The sequence below is a fragment of the Falco rusticolus genome, chromosome W (assembly GCF_015220075.1).
Source record: "Falco rusticolus isolate bFalRus1 chromosome W, bFalRus1.pri, whole genome shotgun sequence".
In the NCBI taxonomy this organism is placed as follows: Eukaryota; Metazoa; Chordata; class Aves; order Falconiformes; family Falconidae; genus Falco; species Falco rusticolus.
The window spans coordinates 2,339,520-2,357,700 of record NC_051209.1 but is presented as its reverse complement, the minus strand read 5'-3'; the positions used below and the strand labels follow the sequence as shown (position 1 = coordinate 2,357,700).

At 41.6% G+C, this 18,181-nt stretch overlaps 2 protein-coding genes across 7 annotated transcripts in view; one reads left to right on the top strand and one right to left on the bottom strand.

Moving 5' to 3' along the window:
• The window catches only part of LOC119140802 (spindlin-Z), a 314,042-nt gene that overhangs the window by 85,935 nt on the left and 209,926 nt on the right, over window positions 1-18,181 (top strand). The window lies entirely within an intron of this gene.
• LOC119140796 (sorting nexin-2-like) overlaps window positions 1-18,181 on the bottom strand; it is a 50,160-nt gene that overhangs the window by 20,571 nt on the left and 11,408 nt on the right. For all 6 annotated transcript variants that reach the window (XM_037372398.1, XM_037372401.1, XM_037372400.1 and 3 more), the window contains exons 3-6: window positions 3,529-3,692; window positions 2,236-2,302; window positions 1,980-2,023; window positions 1,747-1,888 (exon numbers count right to left, since the gene is read on the bottom strand). In XM_037372398.1, coding sequence (XP_037228295.1) covers window positions 1,747-1,888; window positions 1,980-2,023; window positions 2,236-2,302; window positions 3,529-3,692 — 417 coding nt within the window. The remainder of the gene's footprint in view (window positions 1-1,746; window positions 1,889-1,979; window positions 2,024-2,235; window positions 2,303-3,528; window positions 3,693-18,181) is intronic.

Here is an 18,181-nt window from a genome sequence, read left to right as displayed (position 1 = left end):
TGTACCCTAATGCCATCAGGTTACAAAGCAGTACAACCCATCTGTATTTCTGGAGTGATAGGGGGATCCAAAGAGCTGTCTGTGTTGGAGGCTAAAGTAAACCTAACTGGGAATGAGTGGCAAAAGCATCCTATTGTGACTGGCCAGGAGGGTACATGCATCCTTGGCATAGACTACCTCAAGAGAGATTACTTCAGGGTGGGCTATTGACATAGTTGCCTTGAGTACAGAGAAGATTAAACAGCTCTCTACCCTGCTTGGCATCTCAGAAGATCCCTCCGTTGTGGGCTTGCTGTATGATGCCAGTGTTTTATGATGTTGTGCCGCCACAGCTGGGGCTGCCATATGTCAAAGGTATTACAGCAGGAGTCACCCAAACCAATGAAGAATGAATCTCATGAGGAACCAGGCAAGCACAGTGGTGATACAACCTAAGCTGGATTTGTTAGACAACAATACAACACAACACACCATCCTTCCTGTCCTGAGTGACCACCATAACAGATGGACCCCAAAGTCATGAGTAAATGAATTCAATGAACGTTTTTATTGGCATTTTATGGACATTTCACAGGGATGGCCCATAGACTGAGGGAATGATATCTGTGTATATATCAAAGGATGGGAAGGGTGGTGGTAGTTAATGATGGATGGGATAGTGTAGGACCTGAGCATGATGTAAATGGTATGGAATAAGGTGTGGAGAATGTGCTGGTTTGGCTGGAGTAGAGTTAATTTTCTGTATGGTAGCTAGTATGGGGCTATGTTTTTGATTTGTGACCAAAACAGTGTTGATAATACAGGGATGTTTTTCGTTATTGCTTATACGGAGTCAAGGCCTTCTCTGCTCCTCACCCCACCCCACCAATGAGTAGGCTGGAGATGCACGAGAAGTTGGGAGTGGGACACAGCTGGGACAGCTGACCCCAACTGACCAAAGGGATATTCCATACCATACAAGGTCATGCTCAGCAATAAAAAGTGGTGCAGGGGTGGAAGTTTGTGTTGCCAGGGCTGCTGTTGCTCATGGGGACTGGCTGGGCATTGGGATTTTGCATCACTTGTTTATCTTGGGTTTGGTTTTATTTATGTGTTGGTTTTTCTTTTCCTTCCTTTTTTTCTTATTGTTTTTATCCTCTCAACTTACAAGTTTTCTCACTCTTACCCTTCCAATTCTCTCAGCAGGGGAACAAGCAAGCAGCTGTGTGGTGTTTAGATGCCTACCAGGGTTAAACCACAACAGTAGGACTTTTCATATTAAGACTTCAGACTTAAAAAGTAAAATAAAATAAATGTGTGTGTAGTGTAAATGCATGTCATCTACTTTCAGCTGTTTCGACAGCTCTCTGCTTTAAGATGTCTCATTTTAAATCATCCTAGAAAACTATATTTTTCCTTATTCTCTCCAAAATTATAAGGATGTGGAGTATACACTTTTAGATGGGACCAAATACCACCCAAGCACTAAAGGGTAGGCAGTTCAAGTTTAAAGTGGGAGTTTTGTGCTCTTTGGCGAAAGAGCCTACAGAGTCTGGGAGTTTTCCCAATTTAATCATAGCCAAACAAAGTCTCCACACTAAGACCTTAAGTCACACCCAGAGCTTGCTTACATAACAGTAAGTCCCACCATTTTACCAAGTTCCATGTATATTTATTTTACAAGCAGAATTGGTATTAAAAGATTTCACTTGTATTATAGTACTGAAATAACATGCATACATCCGACCTTACAGAAAACAGACTTACCTACAATACTTTTTTCTGGAGCAGGAGGCACAATGTAACCAATATGCATGTACTTTGTTTCTAATTTGCTGTGCAAGCCAAGGAAATCACTGAATCTTCTTTTAACAGATAATTCATTTTTGTGAAACATGGAAAGGGATGTCTAAAAAAAGTAATTTTAGTTATGACTTACTGATGCATCTACTCAGCTGTGATATAAAGTTATTTGCAAATATATTTGTTGCACTAGTTACCTTTGTTGTTACTCTGTATGCCATATAAGCATTCATGCCATCCCCTGTAAGAAAATTAAAATACTTATCCTAAAGCAAGTTACTTTAATCCCTCCACACACTTTTTTTCCCACCAAAATACACATTAAATAGCTTTTTATTTACATACTAAAACCCATCAAAAGATAACTGAATAAAGAATTATGCTAAAATCTCAGAATAGTTTCTAAGAGGTAAAACAGCCTAACATATGACTTACTAGGTTCAAGTAGCTTACCAACTTTCTCTGGGTCTGATACACTGATTTCTATATCAAGCAAATCTCCACTTGCTTCCTCTTCAATCTAGAAAAAAATGTATGCCATATTTACCAAGTTAATGTGCATTCATACTACATATTGGTACAAAGATAAGGATATAGGGGAAGGAAGAGTCAGTATGTCTCAGTAACTAAAAAGCTCCTGTAGACCCACCATACAATTTTAAGTGAACATAATTTCACATCTTGGTTTTTAATTTTGAACCTTCCTGATTTTTTTTTTTTAGTGTGGCAACCTCTTCTTCAGACTTGTTTGCCTCAGAATTTTAGTAAACATTTATCTTGGGGAAATGCTCATTTTATCTCCTCCAATTCCAGCAGGCACAAAGGTTCAAAAGTGCTCTCGCTTGCAATGTTTCTATAAGCTTCTAATCAAAAGACAAATATATTACTAATTATTAACGGTATCTGTAGTTCAGGAGTTGGGGATGAGGAAAGAAACAACTACAGAATTTTCAGATACTTGCCTGAGCTGTGTGATCACAGAATTTCCTAATCTTTCATGCAATATACATAAGTTTGATAGAACAGAAGTAGTTAAGAAACACCATGGCAGAACAGACAGTGTGCCAAGGTTGAAGTGGAAGAAAATCAGAATGAAGTATCAGCTTAGGGCATCTGGGGAAGCAGCCATCATTGAGTCCCAGGCAAGTCTTGTATGCCAAACCTCATTCATCAGTGATGGAGCATATTCTAGAATGAACAGCAGTTGCCAATGCACAGACTTTGAATGGAATGCCAAATGTAAATAGCAAATTAAGTGATACAACTAATGACCAGTCTCAGCTGTTTGTTAGTATGCAGAATAATGCAAACAGCTGTTTCCTCCATTTCCTCATTAACAACAGCTTCAGAAATCCAACTTAAAACCTGTAACATGCTAGTGTGAATTAATACACATCTTTAACATTTCTCCTCCATCTAGCTCAGCTCCATTCACACACTTTTACAATACCTATCCTGTACGAATGGAGCGTGTTACTCCTCACACTACAGATCTCTCATCATCTAAGCAATGAATACTCATGACATTGAGTCAAATACATATTAAACACAAAATAAACAAAATAGTTGTTCTCTTGCATACTTCCCTTTACCAAAGAATGATCCTGTGAGTAATTTAGGAACTGCATTAAAAAAAAACAACAAAAAAACCCACCACAAAACCATCAAATATCAAACACACACCACACACACCCAACAAGACATGTCTATAGTCATCAAAATACAACTTAAAAAATTTCTTGGTACCTCTTCTCTGGATCTATCAAAAATCACAGGAGCTGTTACACTTTTCGATTCCATTCTGGGAGCTCCTAATGTAATAGGTGTTACACGAGTGCTTGCAGGAATAGGTTCTGGTGAAAGTACTGGATCCCTCACTGGACTGTCCAACGAAACTTCTTCTGTGGCTTCTAGATAAAGATTTTGAGTTCACAAAAGTTTTTGTACAATAGAGAGAGATGTACACCACAAAAGATACCAAGCATGCACATTAAAAAGTAATAATACACAGGTTTAATAAGATCATTTATAAATAACATCCATTTATCTCTCAGATAACTTCTCTAAATATGTCAGTAAAACTAGAGATGACATCTGAGTTTCTAGTGAATAACAGGTTAAAGTAAAATTAACTATGCAATTTTTTATTTTATATGCTGCCAGGTAAAGTCTTTTAAAGTAGTCACAAACCTGCTAAATTATTCATTCTATATGATATATCATGAAAACTGATGACTTTTTTCCACCACAGACCACTCTTTTTCAGCGCCTATGGCAAATGTAGTTTTTCCACTCTGAACAGCTGATTAAGTCATATAGGCTAATAACTGAGCATACCAAGAGAAGTTATGTATGTACACCTCCTACCAAAAGCCAACAACTCATAAAAAACAAATATCAGTAGATGAGGTATTCTGACCAGTAAGACTACTTAATTTTACTTTCTTCAGACTGTAAATAGTTCATCCATATTTAAAGAGGATGTATATCTCTGCTTTGCAAACCCTTCATGCCTTCTTTCCTCCACTAATTGATTTTGACCATCAGCAAACCATACATTTAAAACAGACTATTTCAGTTGGAAGGGACCTACAACGACCATCTAGTCCAACTGCCTGACCAATTCAGGGGCTGACAGAAAAGTTAAAGCATTGTCCAAATGCCTCTTAAACACTGACAGGCATGGGGCAACTACCACCTCTCTAGGCAGCCTGTTCCAGTGTTTGACCACCCTCTTGGTAAAGAAATGCTTCCTCATGTCAAGTCTGAACCTCCCCTGGCTCAGCTTTGACCCATTCCCACACATTCTGTCACTGGATCCCAGGGAGAAGAGCTCAGCACCTCCCTCTCCACTCCCTCTCCTCAGGAAGCTGTAGAGAGCAATGAGGTCGCCCCTCAGCCCTCTTCTCTCCAAACTAGACAAACCCAAAGTCCTTGTCTGCACCTCATAGGACATGCCTTCCAGCCCTTCCACAGGCTTTGTTGCCCTCCTCTGGATGCAATCAAGGATCTTCACATCCTTTTTCAGTTGTGGTGCCAGAACTGCACACAACACACAAGGTGAGGCCTCACCAATGTTAGATACAGAGGGATAATCACCTCTTTAGACCAGCTGGTTATGCTGTGCTTAATGCCCCCCAGGGTGCAGTTTGCCCTCTTGGCTGCCAGGGCACTGCTGACTCCTATTGAGCCTGCTGTTGACCAGCACCCCCAGATCCCTTTCTGCAGGGCTGCTCTCCAGCCACTCCTCTCCCAATTTATACTTGTGCCCGGCATTACTCTGTCCTAGGTGCAGAATCCAGCATTTGGACTTGTTAAATATCATCCCATTAATCATTACCCAATGCTCCAATCTATCTAGATCCCTCTGCAAGGCATCTTGTCCCTAGAGAGAGTCAACAGCACCTCCCAGTTTAGTATCCTCAGCAAACTTGCTAATGGTGCATTCAACTCCTGCACCCAAATCACTGATAAAAATATTGAACAGAGCTGGCCCTAGAATTGAGCCCTGAGGAACACCACTGGTGACCAGTCACCAGCCAGATGTAGCCACATTCAGTACAACCCTTTGAGCTCTGCCCTTCAGCCAGATCTTCACCCAGCACACCATGAACCTGCTCATCCCACAGTTGGACAAGTTGTCCTGAAGGTTGCTGTGAGGGACAGTATCACAAGCCTTACTAAAATCCAGAAAATCTACATCCACTGCCTTCCCTTCATCCACTAGGTGGGTAACCTTAACGTAGAAGGATATCAGATTAGTTAAACAGGACTTTCCCTTTGTGAACCCATGTTGGCTGTGCCTGGTAATTGTCTTATTCTTTAATTGCCTTTTAATAGTACCCAGTATAATCTTCTCCATAATTTTCCCAGGTACTGAGGTTACACTAACAGGTCTGTAGTTTCCTGGGTCTTCCCTCATGCCCTTCTTGTAAAGTGGAATAACATTTACCAGCTTCCAGTCAACGGGGACGTCTCCCATGACCTTTGGTAAATGATCAAGAGGGGTCCTGCCATAATATCTGCTAGCTCTTTCAGAACACTGGGATGAATTCCATCAGGCCCCACGGAATTATGAACATTCAGCTGATCCCTTACAAATTCTGTGTCCACAAATGCAAAGTCACTGTTCTTGCACTTGTGGCCCTCTGACTCAGATGACTGGGCAGCCCAAGTTTATCAATATTATTAAAGACTGAGGCAAAAAATGCATTGAATGCTTCTGCTTTTTCTTCATCCCTATTAGTCAGGTGACATTCTTCAACAAGTATCAGCCCAATGTTTTCTTCGGACCCCCTCTTGTTATTAACATACTTTAAAAAGACTTTCTTGTTGTCCAGCACAACACTGGCCCATTTCAACTCCAATTGAGCTTTGGCTTGCTTTGTGTGTTCTCCCTGCATGTACAAACCACAGCTCTATAATCTTCCTGTGAAGCCTGACCTTGCTTCCAGAGATCATACAATTTATTTTTCCTCTCGAGCTCCAAAAGGAGTTCCCTGTTCAGCAAAGCTGCTCTTCTGCCCTGCTTGTTTGACTTTTGGCACAATGGCATTACCTGTTCCTGTGCTTCTAAAAGGTGGTTCTTAAAACTGACCAGCACTCATGGACTCCTAAGCCCTCAAAAGCAGATTCCCAGGGAACTCTGATAAATAGCTTCCTGAATAGCTTAAAGTTTGCTCTCCTGAAGTCTAGGGTAGCAACTCTTCTGTCCTTTTTTCTCATTACACTGAAAATTTTAAACTCAACCATTTCATGGGTGATGTCTCCAATAAGGGCAATCCTCAAATTTCTCCTAATTGCCTATAGAATAACTCATCAGTGCTTACATCCTGGCTGAGCGATTGGTAGAAGACACCCACTACAACATCTCCTTTGTTTTCCATCCCCCTAATCCTCACCCAGAAGCTCTCAACCACATAATCACTAACTGTAAGGGCTGTACAATCAAACCTCTCCCTTACATACAGTGCAACAACTCCACTTTGCCTGCCCTGCCTATCCCTCCTGAACAGCCTGTAGTCTTCCATCCCAGCACTCCTATCGTGGGACTCATTCCACTAAGTCTCACTAATACCAAAGACATCATGGTTCTGGGAGGTTAACAATGCTTCCAGTACATCCTGTTTGTTTCTCATACTGTGTGTGTTGCTGTATAAGGATTTCAGATACACTCCTGAGCACTCGATGCTCCCAGGAGCAGTGTAAACATTCCCACTAGCATAGCCACCCTCTGGTGATGACATGACATGCCAACCCTTGGTTTTCCTTTGGCAATCCTGTTGGTATCCCTTTCCCCATTCGATTCCAGTTTAAAGCTCTCTCAAGCAGTCCTGCCACCTTATGCCCAAAGACACATCCTGAAACCTTTAAAGTACAAACTAAGAAAACAAATAAGAATGCCAAGTTCACCAAAATCTTTGTTGGGATGAGATTTATTAGAACATCTAGACGTTTAAAGAAGGTGAAATGAAACCAAAAGTTAAATATGATCAATTAATTGAAATCTTGAGCTTATCTTTAATTCAACAGAAAAGTGGAAAAGAGGACCTCCCTGAAGTAAAAGAAATTTTTAACCAGGTGTATCTGAAAATAAATTCCAGGAAAGGTGAAAAATGTGTTACCTGTTACAGTAAAATGATAAGCAGGAGGCCTGCGAGCTCAGGTAAAACAATATCCCTTGGTCAGCAAGGCTGTGGGGATATTGGCAGAAAAACTGAAATAAAATACACTCTGTAGTAGTTCTACTCATGTAAATCTGTGTGTTTTGCCATGACAGTGACTTGTTATGGGATGCGCAGGTGAAACTCTGCATTGACAACAAAGTACAAGAAATAAGGTTGGTCGGGTGCCTCCTACCATAGTCAAGGGCAAGACTGGGTTGGCCTCTGTGTTTGCCACCAAGAAGAATCTTGAGCTCCGCTGTTGGTTGCAACCCAGTAGGCGTTGAGCGGTGGGAACATGTGCCATGCCAGACCTTGATGTGAGGAACGGCCCCCGCTGTTATAAGAGGGTCATCCAGGAAGGAAGAACATAAGATGGCCCATTGAGGCACTGATTTGGAAATTGGAAACCACCTGGCCGACCACGAGGCCTGACGAGTAGCAGAGGAGGTGGGAAAGGAGGATTTATCCTTAATACCAGATGGTAAAATCCAAACTGTAAGTACAGATCAGGAGCCAAATTATTCTAAAGAAGACCTAAAGCTAATTCAGGACATGAATGGTAAAATAAAATTAAATAAGAGGGCTTATTTGGCAAATGGCCGTATAGCGGTACCATCCAATTTAATATGGACCACAGCCCTAATAGAACATAATAAGACTCATTGGGGAGCTGATACATTATAAAAGTCTAAATCAGAAATTGTTAGGGCGAAACTTGTATACTGTAATAAAACAGGTGACTCAGCAATGCAAAATGCGTTTACGTAATAATCCCAATGTAGCAAATAGAATAAAACTAGGGAACATTAATAGAGGAAATTATCCAGGACAACAGTGGCAAGTTGATTTTTCCAAACTCCCAAGAAAAGGGGGGTACCGATATTTATTAGTTATGACTGATACATTTTCAGGTTGGCCAGAAACTTTCCCTTGTTGAACAAATAAAGCAAGAGAGGTAACGAAAGGATTGTTGAATGAAATTATCCCCTGCTTTGGGGTTCTGGCAACAATCTCTTCCAATAGAGGCTCACACTTTTGTGCCAAAATAATACAAGTGAGTACAGTATAAAGAATAGATTGGCAATGACATACTCCTTATAGGCCTCAAGCAAGTGGGCAAGTGTTGGGGTCTGCAGCGGGTCTGCAGACAAGTTAGCTGACTTCAAAGACTTAGCCGTGTACCTTTACGACAGCCACAAATTGTCAGGTCTGTAAACAGGATGTGAAGAACCGGAACTTAGAACCGCAGCATACGGGCACCTACAGCAACAGCAAATAGCGAGCAAGAAGGACACAAAAACCTATCAGGGTCTGACACCTGTACTGTCTAAGATATATAAATAGTTTGTATAAACAATAAAGGCCATTTTGTCTGAACCCAGCCACGCAGACATAGTGTTTCTTTTCAGTCCACCTCGACTTGCGTCACCACATTTAGTGACCCTGACGGGCAAGTGAAAAAAATGAACCATTTAATTAAACAACAGATAGCGGAAATAGGACAAGAGACAAATCTAACTTGGCCACAGTCTCTTCCCTTGGCGTTATTAAGAATACAAACTAAACCGAGAACAAAGGAGAATTTGAGCCCTTTTGAAATATTATATGGGAGACCGTACCAGTTACAATTTGGGGAGGGATATTTGTGGGAATATGTGAAGGCCCTCCAGAGACAATTAACAAGGGCCAGAGGATTAGATCAACCAGTCAGTTCCTTTAAATCTGGTGATAAAGACTTTTTCAGGGAAACCTTTGGAAGAAAAGTGGGAAGGACCCTATCAGGTGCTGCTGACAACCTTCACGCCTTCAAGATAAGAGAACAACCAGCCTGGATTCACTACTTGCCATAAAGAAGGCTCCTAAGAAATCATGGGCCGTCACCTCAGCAGGACCCATGGGACTAGGTTCTTTAGATTGTAATCATAATAGGGTGATCCTCTACAAGACAAGTGGAATGGACCCTATTGAGTATTGTTGGCCATATTTACTGCAATCAAGATAAAGGAGGAACCTGATATTGACGGGTAAAGAAATCTCTGGAGACACAATGGACTGTCAAAAGGATCGGGGATATTTGTATAAAGTTATTCTGATCTTGATTGTAACAGTTGTCAGTATTTTAGAAACTGAAGCATGGGTAAACAATACCTGTCTTAAATATTGCAAATGGTTGCTAATGCTACGAAAGCCAAGGAATGCTGGAGATGTACCTCTCTTCCTAAAGGAGGCCTGGTAACATCCCTGTATGGGGTGGCCTCTCAAAACTGGAATTATCTCGATGACAAATGGCCTACCTGGCCAGACTTTTGGAAAAAGCCAGGCGATGGTGGAGGATATTGCCTATTTGATGATAAAACATATGAGTTGGGTCCCAGATTTGATTTACAAATATTAAACCTAACAACCACAATATTTATGAAATGTGATAATAACTGTCATTGGAAAGCTCGAAGCAGGACAGGGGGTGTAGGACAAGGCCTCAAGGACAAGAGTCCAAGTACTGATAGCCTGATGAATAGAGACTTGTTAGAACTTGTAGGGCACAAGCCCTGGGAACCAAGGAACAAGCTAACTGCAGACCCCTGAGCCGTTACAGTTGAGGAGGCAACCAGACGGACAGAGAAACAAGTAGCCAGATAAGGGAACGGATGGCGCCAATATGTAATCAAGAAAGCCACGTAGAAAGAAACTCCCTAACCTTGGAATAGAAATTATTGCTAGGTCAAGATAAACTAGTAAGTTCCTATTGTTCTAACGGTGTGCCTTAAATATCAACCAATCAGTGTTTTTTACGCTTAAGATTTAACCAATCAGTGTGTAATATGTAGAAGGTAGAAACATATATAATTGTAAGAAAATCACTAATAAATGGACAACTTGCTTGCATCAAGCTGCGTCCCGTCTCTTCATTCGCCGCAAGGGGGAGCATTTCCTGGAAACCCAGGGCAAAATACTTGTTCCCAATCTGATGGGTGGAATGATTACTGGATGTATATGTAGACCAAAGTAATCAAATTGAAACAGATATCCATAAGATATGGAACAGGTTTCAGATTTTATAATTTTAGGAATACCAATATGTGTATTACTTCAATGTCTTGTTTGGTGCTGTCAAATAATGATCCTAGAGCATAGTGATTTTTTATAGGTGTAAAAGAATTTACAATAGTTGTTAGAAAAGGGGGGAATGAATAATGGGCCATATATGATTTATTTAAAGAACGGTGTGCTCATGTTTATCTGAGGAGACCCTTATTGTTGACTTGAGGATGTACTAAATCCTTGAATGGGTGACATAGGGAGTGTGCTAATTGTCCAGGCACAAGATATGTTAATATTGTTAACTTGAAGATATATTAGGTCCTTGAATGGGAATGTGCTAATTGTCCAGGTTGGAGATATGTTAATGAGTTTCCAGAAAGTTAATGAATAGACATGAGTGACTTGTATAAAGAGGGGGCTGAAAGGTTCCCTCGGTGTGCATGACTTTGGTGGAGCGATCCCCCATGCACCCAGCGCTGCGGAATAAAGATAACCTCCGCTCACTCTAATATTGGTGATAGATTCTTTGAATCACTATAAGCAATCTAAAAATCAGAACTGGATAAAGCCTCCTGAGCAAGTGAATCCAATCATTACCACAAAAAAGTGATATTATGTTCTTTCATAATCAATCAAAATAACTCAACTTCACCCCTGCTGCTACTTAAAAGACATTCTGCTAGTCAATTCTGTTTTCCATTCTTCCCTAACACTTTTTGCCAATACTTAATTATTTTTCATAAATGAACAAAACCACCCTTCTCTGCTTCAGGGATGAAAAAGACTGCAAGCATTTGCAAGCTTACTGTCATGTTGTGGGTTAACCCTGGTAGGCAGCTCAGCACCACACAGTGCTGATATGGAGAAATAGTGTGAAATGGGGACAATGGACACCGACTGTGATTGTATGTGTCTGCTCAGGAATGTGGGTATGGTGACTAGTCATGGGTGCGGTGTCTGGTCACATAGGCACACAGCTTTGAGGAGACGACTACAGTTTTGAGGAGATGCCTGCCCTTCTTCCTCTAACAAAGGGGCTATTTAAAAAAGAATGAGAAAAGGATGAGAGACATTCCAATGCTATCTAGAGGGAGGGAGTGCTAAGTCTCCTTGCTGGAGAAGATTGGATGGTCACAAGGACATGAATCACCTACAAACCTGCAAGACCACCACATTCCAGGAAACGGACTGATAAGCTAATTAACATACGAAGCGGGGTTTAGGTAACGAATATGTATAGGCGTTAATTGAATATTCATTTGTTTTATTGTATAAATGTGAGATGGTTCGTCACTTCGGGCATGCATGCTTGTGGAGGAGCGATCCCCCGTGCATCTGTGCGCAATAAACATACCTACTTTATAACTTTCGAGTTATAGAGTCTAATTCCGTACGTCAGCGCTTGCTCACTCTCCCTCTACAGTGGGATGGGGAAGAAAATCAGAAGGGCAAAAGTGAGAAAACTCATGGGTTAAGATGAAGACAGTTTAATAGATAAAGCAAAGCTCTGTGTGCAAGCAACTTCCCACTGGTAGGCAGACATTTAGCCATTTCCAGGAAAGCAGGACTTCAGAAATGTTCAAGGTCAGGTTGAACAGGGCTTTGAGCAACCTGATCTAGCGAAAGATGCCCCTGTCCATGGCAGGGGGGTTGGACTAGATGATTTTTAAAGGTCCCTTCCAAACCAAACCATTTGATGATTCATCATAGTTAAATGGTTACTTGGAAAGACAAATGCCATAAATCCAAACATCTACCCCTTCCTCCCTGCAGTTTTTATTGCTGAGCATGGTGTCATACAGTATGGAATATCCCTTTGGTCAGCTGGGGTCAGCTGTCCCGGCTGTGTCCCCTCCCAACTTTTTGTGCACCCCCAGCCTACTTGCTGGCAGGGCAGTGTGAAAAGCAGAAAAGACCTTGACTCTGTGTAAGCACTGTTCAACAACAACTAAAACATCAATGTATTATCAACACCGTTTTCATCACAAATTCAAAACATAGCATCATATGAGCTTCTATGAATAAAATTAACTCTATCCCAGCAAAAACCAGTGCATGTTACTACTTTGTTTTGGGGTATTTCATAAAACCACAGAATTGCTGAGGTTGGAAGGGGCCTCTTGAGATTATCTAGTCCAACTCCCCATGTTCGAGCAAGGTCAACTAGAACAGGTTACTCAGGACTATATCCAGTCAGGTTTTGGGTATCTCTAAGGAGGGAGACTCTACAACCTCACTGGGCAATCTTTGCCAGTGCCTGACCACCCTCACTGTAAGAAAGTTTTCCCTTATGTTTACATGGAAATTCTTGTATTTCAGTGTGTGTCCATTGCCTCTTATCCTGTCACTGGATACTACTGAGAAGAGTCTGGCTTAGTCTTCTTTACCCCCCTGACCCCTATCAGGTATTTATACAAATAGATAAGATTTCCCCCCTCCCAGCTTTCTCTTCTCTTGTACTGGGGAGCCCAAAATTAGACTCAGTGCTACAGATGTGTCTTGCCAGGGCTGAGTAGAGGGGATGACCTCCCTCAACCTGCTGACAATGCTCTTCCTAATTTCAGATTAGAAATTTCCATAGTATTTGCAAACTCAGCTTAAAAGCAATCACCTTTTGTATTCTTCAGTTTTTAATATGATCAATGATTATCCAAAAGCTTTCTCTGAAAAAGATTTATTTTCTTACCATTGCTTTACTTTTACTGCTACATCTTTTTGAAGGATCCTACTGATGGCTTCCTACCCTCAAAAGCCACAGGAAGGATATTGCATCTTAGACCAATAAAGATATTTAATTCACAATTTCAGATCAGGTGGGAAGCCATGACAAAATAGTTGTAAGGAAGCCGTTAGACTGAGATCTTGGAAGAACAACACCTAGATATGGAAAAGAGGTAGTCCTTATTGCTGTCAGCCACCAAATGAGAGAAGTTATACAGCTATTTCACAGAAAGAAAAAAATACATATAAAGCCACTCTAATTAATATTTTTTTTCTGTCACAGATATTTTTCTTCATGCATGTTTGGGAAACAAACCATTAATCACCATTAAGCACTTTGCTATATCTTCAAATATCTTCAAAACATTTCCATTACTGTAAAAGTATGACCTCATAAAAACAGCATGAATTCAAAACAACCAACTAGCACTATAAGATGAAACAGTAGCACACTTTCTCCCACCACTCCTCCTTTTCAGACCTATATCCACACATGGATTAATATAACAAACTAATCTAGGTGATTTTTGACATGAACTCCAAAAAGAATCAGCTACCTGCCACTGTTCAGCAAATGGCTGAAACTATGCTGGTGCATTACTTCTGCTAGAGACAAAGGGGCAGGAACAACCAGATGAAAATGGAAGAAGGCTTCCTTTCAGCAGGAATGCCAACTTCAGGATTACCACTGACATAACATTAGACTTCATCTGAACCAGTATTTCTCAAGCTGTGTGACCCCAGGTTGTTTGAGCATTACCAAATTTTTAAAGCTGCTGCCTACTAACCCTCCTTTTCAGTTTCCTAACTAGAGGAGATAAATGACAACAGACAGTTTATACTAGCAAGGGAAACATTAACTGTTTCTGATTGATAGCAGCAGGTCAGTTCTTTGAGGAGAAAAGAAAGGGGAATTTATGCCATCCTCCTCTTACCTCTCACCCACAAGTTTGCATGCATCCAACACACAAAATAATTCTAGATAAGTGAAACAGAATAGCCAGTGGAAAGGAACCAGGGGAGACAGAAAAGCTCATTATATTTTTTGTTTAGAATCAAAGCATAAAAATTTTAAAAGTAGGATATTATCATTCAAGACTCAGATTCTAAAGGGGAAAAGAAGTCTGTAATAGCTCTATAATAAAAACTGAAGGCTACTATACTTTTGTAGTGTGTTAACTCTGGCTAGACACCAGGTGCCCACCAAACTGCTCTATCACTCCCCCTCCTCAGCTGGACAGGGGGAGAAAAATATAATGAAAGGCTCATGGGTTGAGATAAGGACAGGGAGAGATCATCCCCCAATTACTGTAATGGACAAAACAGATTCAAAGAAATTAAAATTAATTTATTACCAATGAAAATCAGAATAGGGTGATGAGAAATTAAACCAAATCTTAAAACACCTTCTCTCCACCCCTCTCTTCTTCCTGGGCTCAACTTTGCCAATTTTTCTCTACCTCCTCCCCCCAAGTGGTGATGGGGACAGGGAATGGAAGTTGCTGTCAGTACATCATATGTTGTCTCTGCTACTCCTTCCTCCACACACTCTTCCCCTGCTTTAGCGTGGGGTCCCTCCCACAGGAGACAGTCCTCCACAAATGTCTCCAGCGTGGGTCCTTTCCATGGGGTGCAGTCCTTCAGGAACAGACTCTCCAGCATGGGTCCCTCATGGAGTCCCAATTCTTGCCAGCAAACGTCCTCCAGTATGGTCTCCTCTCTCCACCTGGTCCCAGGTCCTGCCAGGAGCTTGCTCCAGGTGGAGATCCTTTCCATGGGGTCACAGCCTCCTTTGGGTGAATCTACCTGCTCCAGCATGGGGTCCTCCACAGACTGCAGGTGGATATCTACTCCACTGTTAACCTCCATGAGCTGCAGGGAGAGAACCTGCCTCACCATGTGTACTGGTTTTAGCTGGGGTAGAGTTAATTTTCTTCATGGTAGCTAGTATGGGGCTGTTTTGGATTTGTGACCAAAACAGTGTTGATGATTCAGGGATGTTTTAGTTATTGTTGAGCAGTGCTTACACAGAGTCAAGGCCTTCTCTGTTTCTCACACTGCCCCACCAGCGAGTAGCCTGGGGGTGCACAAAAAGTTGGGAGGGGACACAGCCAGGACAGCTGACCCCAACTGACCGAAGAGATATTCCATACCATATGACATCATGCTCAGCATATAATCTAGGGGGAAAGCTGGCCAGGGGCCACTGCTTAGGGATTAGTGGGCATTGGTCGGTTGGTGGTGAGCAATTGTTTTTGTCCTGGTTTAAAGCCAGCTGGCAGCTAAGTACCATACAGCTGCTCGCTCACTTCCCACCCCACCCAGAGGGATGGGGAGGAGGATCAGGAAGGAATGTAAAACTCAAGGGTTAAGATAAGAACAATATAATAATTGAAATAAAATAAAAACAACAACAACAATAATAATAATTAAAAATATAATGAAAAAGAGGGTGAAGGGGAGAGGAATGAAATCCAAAAGGAAGGGAGAAAAGAAAACAAATGATGCACAGTTGCTTACCACCCACTGACCAATGCTCAGCCAGTCTCCGAGCAGTGATCATCAGGCTCCGACCAACTCCCCCCCAGTTTATATACTGAGCATGATGTCCCATGATATGGAATATCCCTTTGACTAGTTCAAGTCAGCTGCCCTGGCTGTGTCCCCTCCCAATTTCTTGTGCCCCTCCAGCCTTCTTGCTGGCAAGGTCTGAGAAACTGAAAAGTCCTTGACTTAGTATAAACATCACCCAGCAACAACTAAAACCATCAGTGTCCTATCAACATTGTTCTCACATCAGAGCCAAAACACAGCACTGCACCAGCTACTAAGAAGAAAATTAACTCTATCCCAGCTGAAGCCAGGACAGTTTTTAATTTCCATCACTTGTCTTTCTTGAGTTTTATTTCTTTTATTTTGTTATTTTTCTTTTCATTACTATTATCACCATCATCATCGTCATACTTTATTTCAATTATTAAACTTTTCTTATCTCAACCCACAAGTTTTCTCACTTTTACCCTTGCAATTCTCTTCCTCCCCATCCTGCTAGGGGGGAGTGAGCAAGTGTCTGTGTGGTGCGCAATTGCCGGTTGGGGTTAAACCACAACAGTCCTTTTTGGCACTTAAGGTGGGGCTCAAAGGGTTTGAGATAATAACAGATTGACCAGAACATATTAGAAATTATTTATATCTGTTAACAGTTGTGTGTCACAATATTGATTCATCTGTTCTCAATATTAGTTTATCTGATCTGCACCATACTTTTTTTTTTTTTTTTTTTGCTGTACCTGTTAAAGATTGGTTGGCTTTTGCAGTTTGCTATGCTCTGTAGTGATTAATGATGTTTTGCCTGGGAGGTTTATTACTAAACACTGGCCTTGAGCTTAATCTGGTATTTGGGCTCTGTATTGAATCCATTACTGTACTTCGGGTACCATCTCATGGAGACAAATAACAATTATACTTCTTCCTTTGAGAGGTTTTTTGTGGAGGAAATAGAGAATAGCAACTTTGCTACCTTCTTCTGTGATGTTTTCTCCCTTGTTACAATAACTTCTCCGTATCTTGAACATCCTTGGGTAGTTAAAATACTTCTATTGGTACTTCTTAGGAATATTGCTTCAGTTTTGTCTAAGGTTAACAAGCAATTTAGGAATATGACCAAGGCTCCGTGGCAGTATGGTCATGGGTGGCATGGCATGTAGGAGAATATGGGCAGGTATCTAGAGAACTCACCTCCAATGGTCTGGAATTTCATTCCTGCACATCTACAGGATCTTGATGAAGTGATAGAATACTTAGAAAAAGATGCTGTGGCTATTCCAAAGAGGCACAACTTATCATGCTGTGCTGGGCCCTGGCCAGCATCTACCAAACACTGCTTGATATTATGCAGCAAACACTGCTTGATATTATGCAGCATCCTCAGGAAGAAGAGAGGAAAAACGTACCAACAGACACTATGGCTAAACCAGATACTATATCACTCGCCCCTATAACTAAAAAACAATGGAAGCAGAAGTCAACTCATTTAGTAAAGGATGAAGAAGTTTCTCCTAAGAGGGAGCAGGAGAAAGAATCAGAAGAGGCAGCCTGTTCTGCAGCAGAGCAGTCACAAGAACAGGAAGAGACTGAAATCATAAATGAGACAGAAACCACTCAATCCCTATCCCTAAGTGAGCTGCAAGATATGCAAAAAGATTTTAGCCATCAACCAGGTGAGCTAATTCTCAGCTGGTTACTCTGATGCTGGGATATTGGGGCAGTAGTCAGGAATTAGAGGGTAAGGAAGCCCAGCAGCTGGGATCCCTTGCTAAGGATAAGGCCATTGACAAAGGGATTGGAAAAAAAAAGCAGGAGTCCTCAGTCTTTGGTGACAACTCCTGTCAAGCGTGAAAGATACGTATCCCTTCAAGGAAGAACCTGTAAATTCCCAAAGCAAATGGACCACCATTGAGGGAGGTATCCAGTATCTGAGGGAACTAGCCATGGTGGAGGTGATGTATAATGACCTGACATCCAAGACCTGGATGAAATGCAGTGCATGTGGTCTATGTGGCAAAAGTTTGTACGAAATGCACCGATGTCATACACCCATACCCTAGTGATAATGAGCTGGACAGACACAGAGGCAGCAAATATGGGTAGACTGGCCGACAACTCCAAGTATACAAAGATAAACTTGCTCCCTCCATGCGGGCCTGTGTCTCAGCTGTGTACAGACTGACCCAAAAAATGTCTGAGGAAACTGAGAAGGGCAGGTCTTCCTCACACACTCCAACCAAGGCCTTGGCTATTGTCAGCCTTTTTACTGTTCAAGAGAAAGGGTACTGGTTGCACACACCATGTGCACTTTGCGGTTCTTCCTGCGTGACCAGGGGGAGGACATGAAGAAGTGGGATGGTGAACCTACCTGGAGACTAGAAGCTCGGGTACAAGAACTGCAAGGAGAAACAACAGCCAAAATG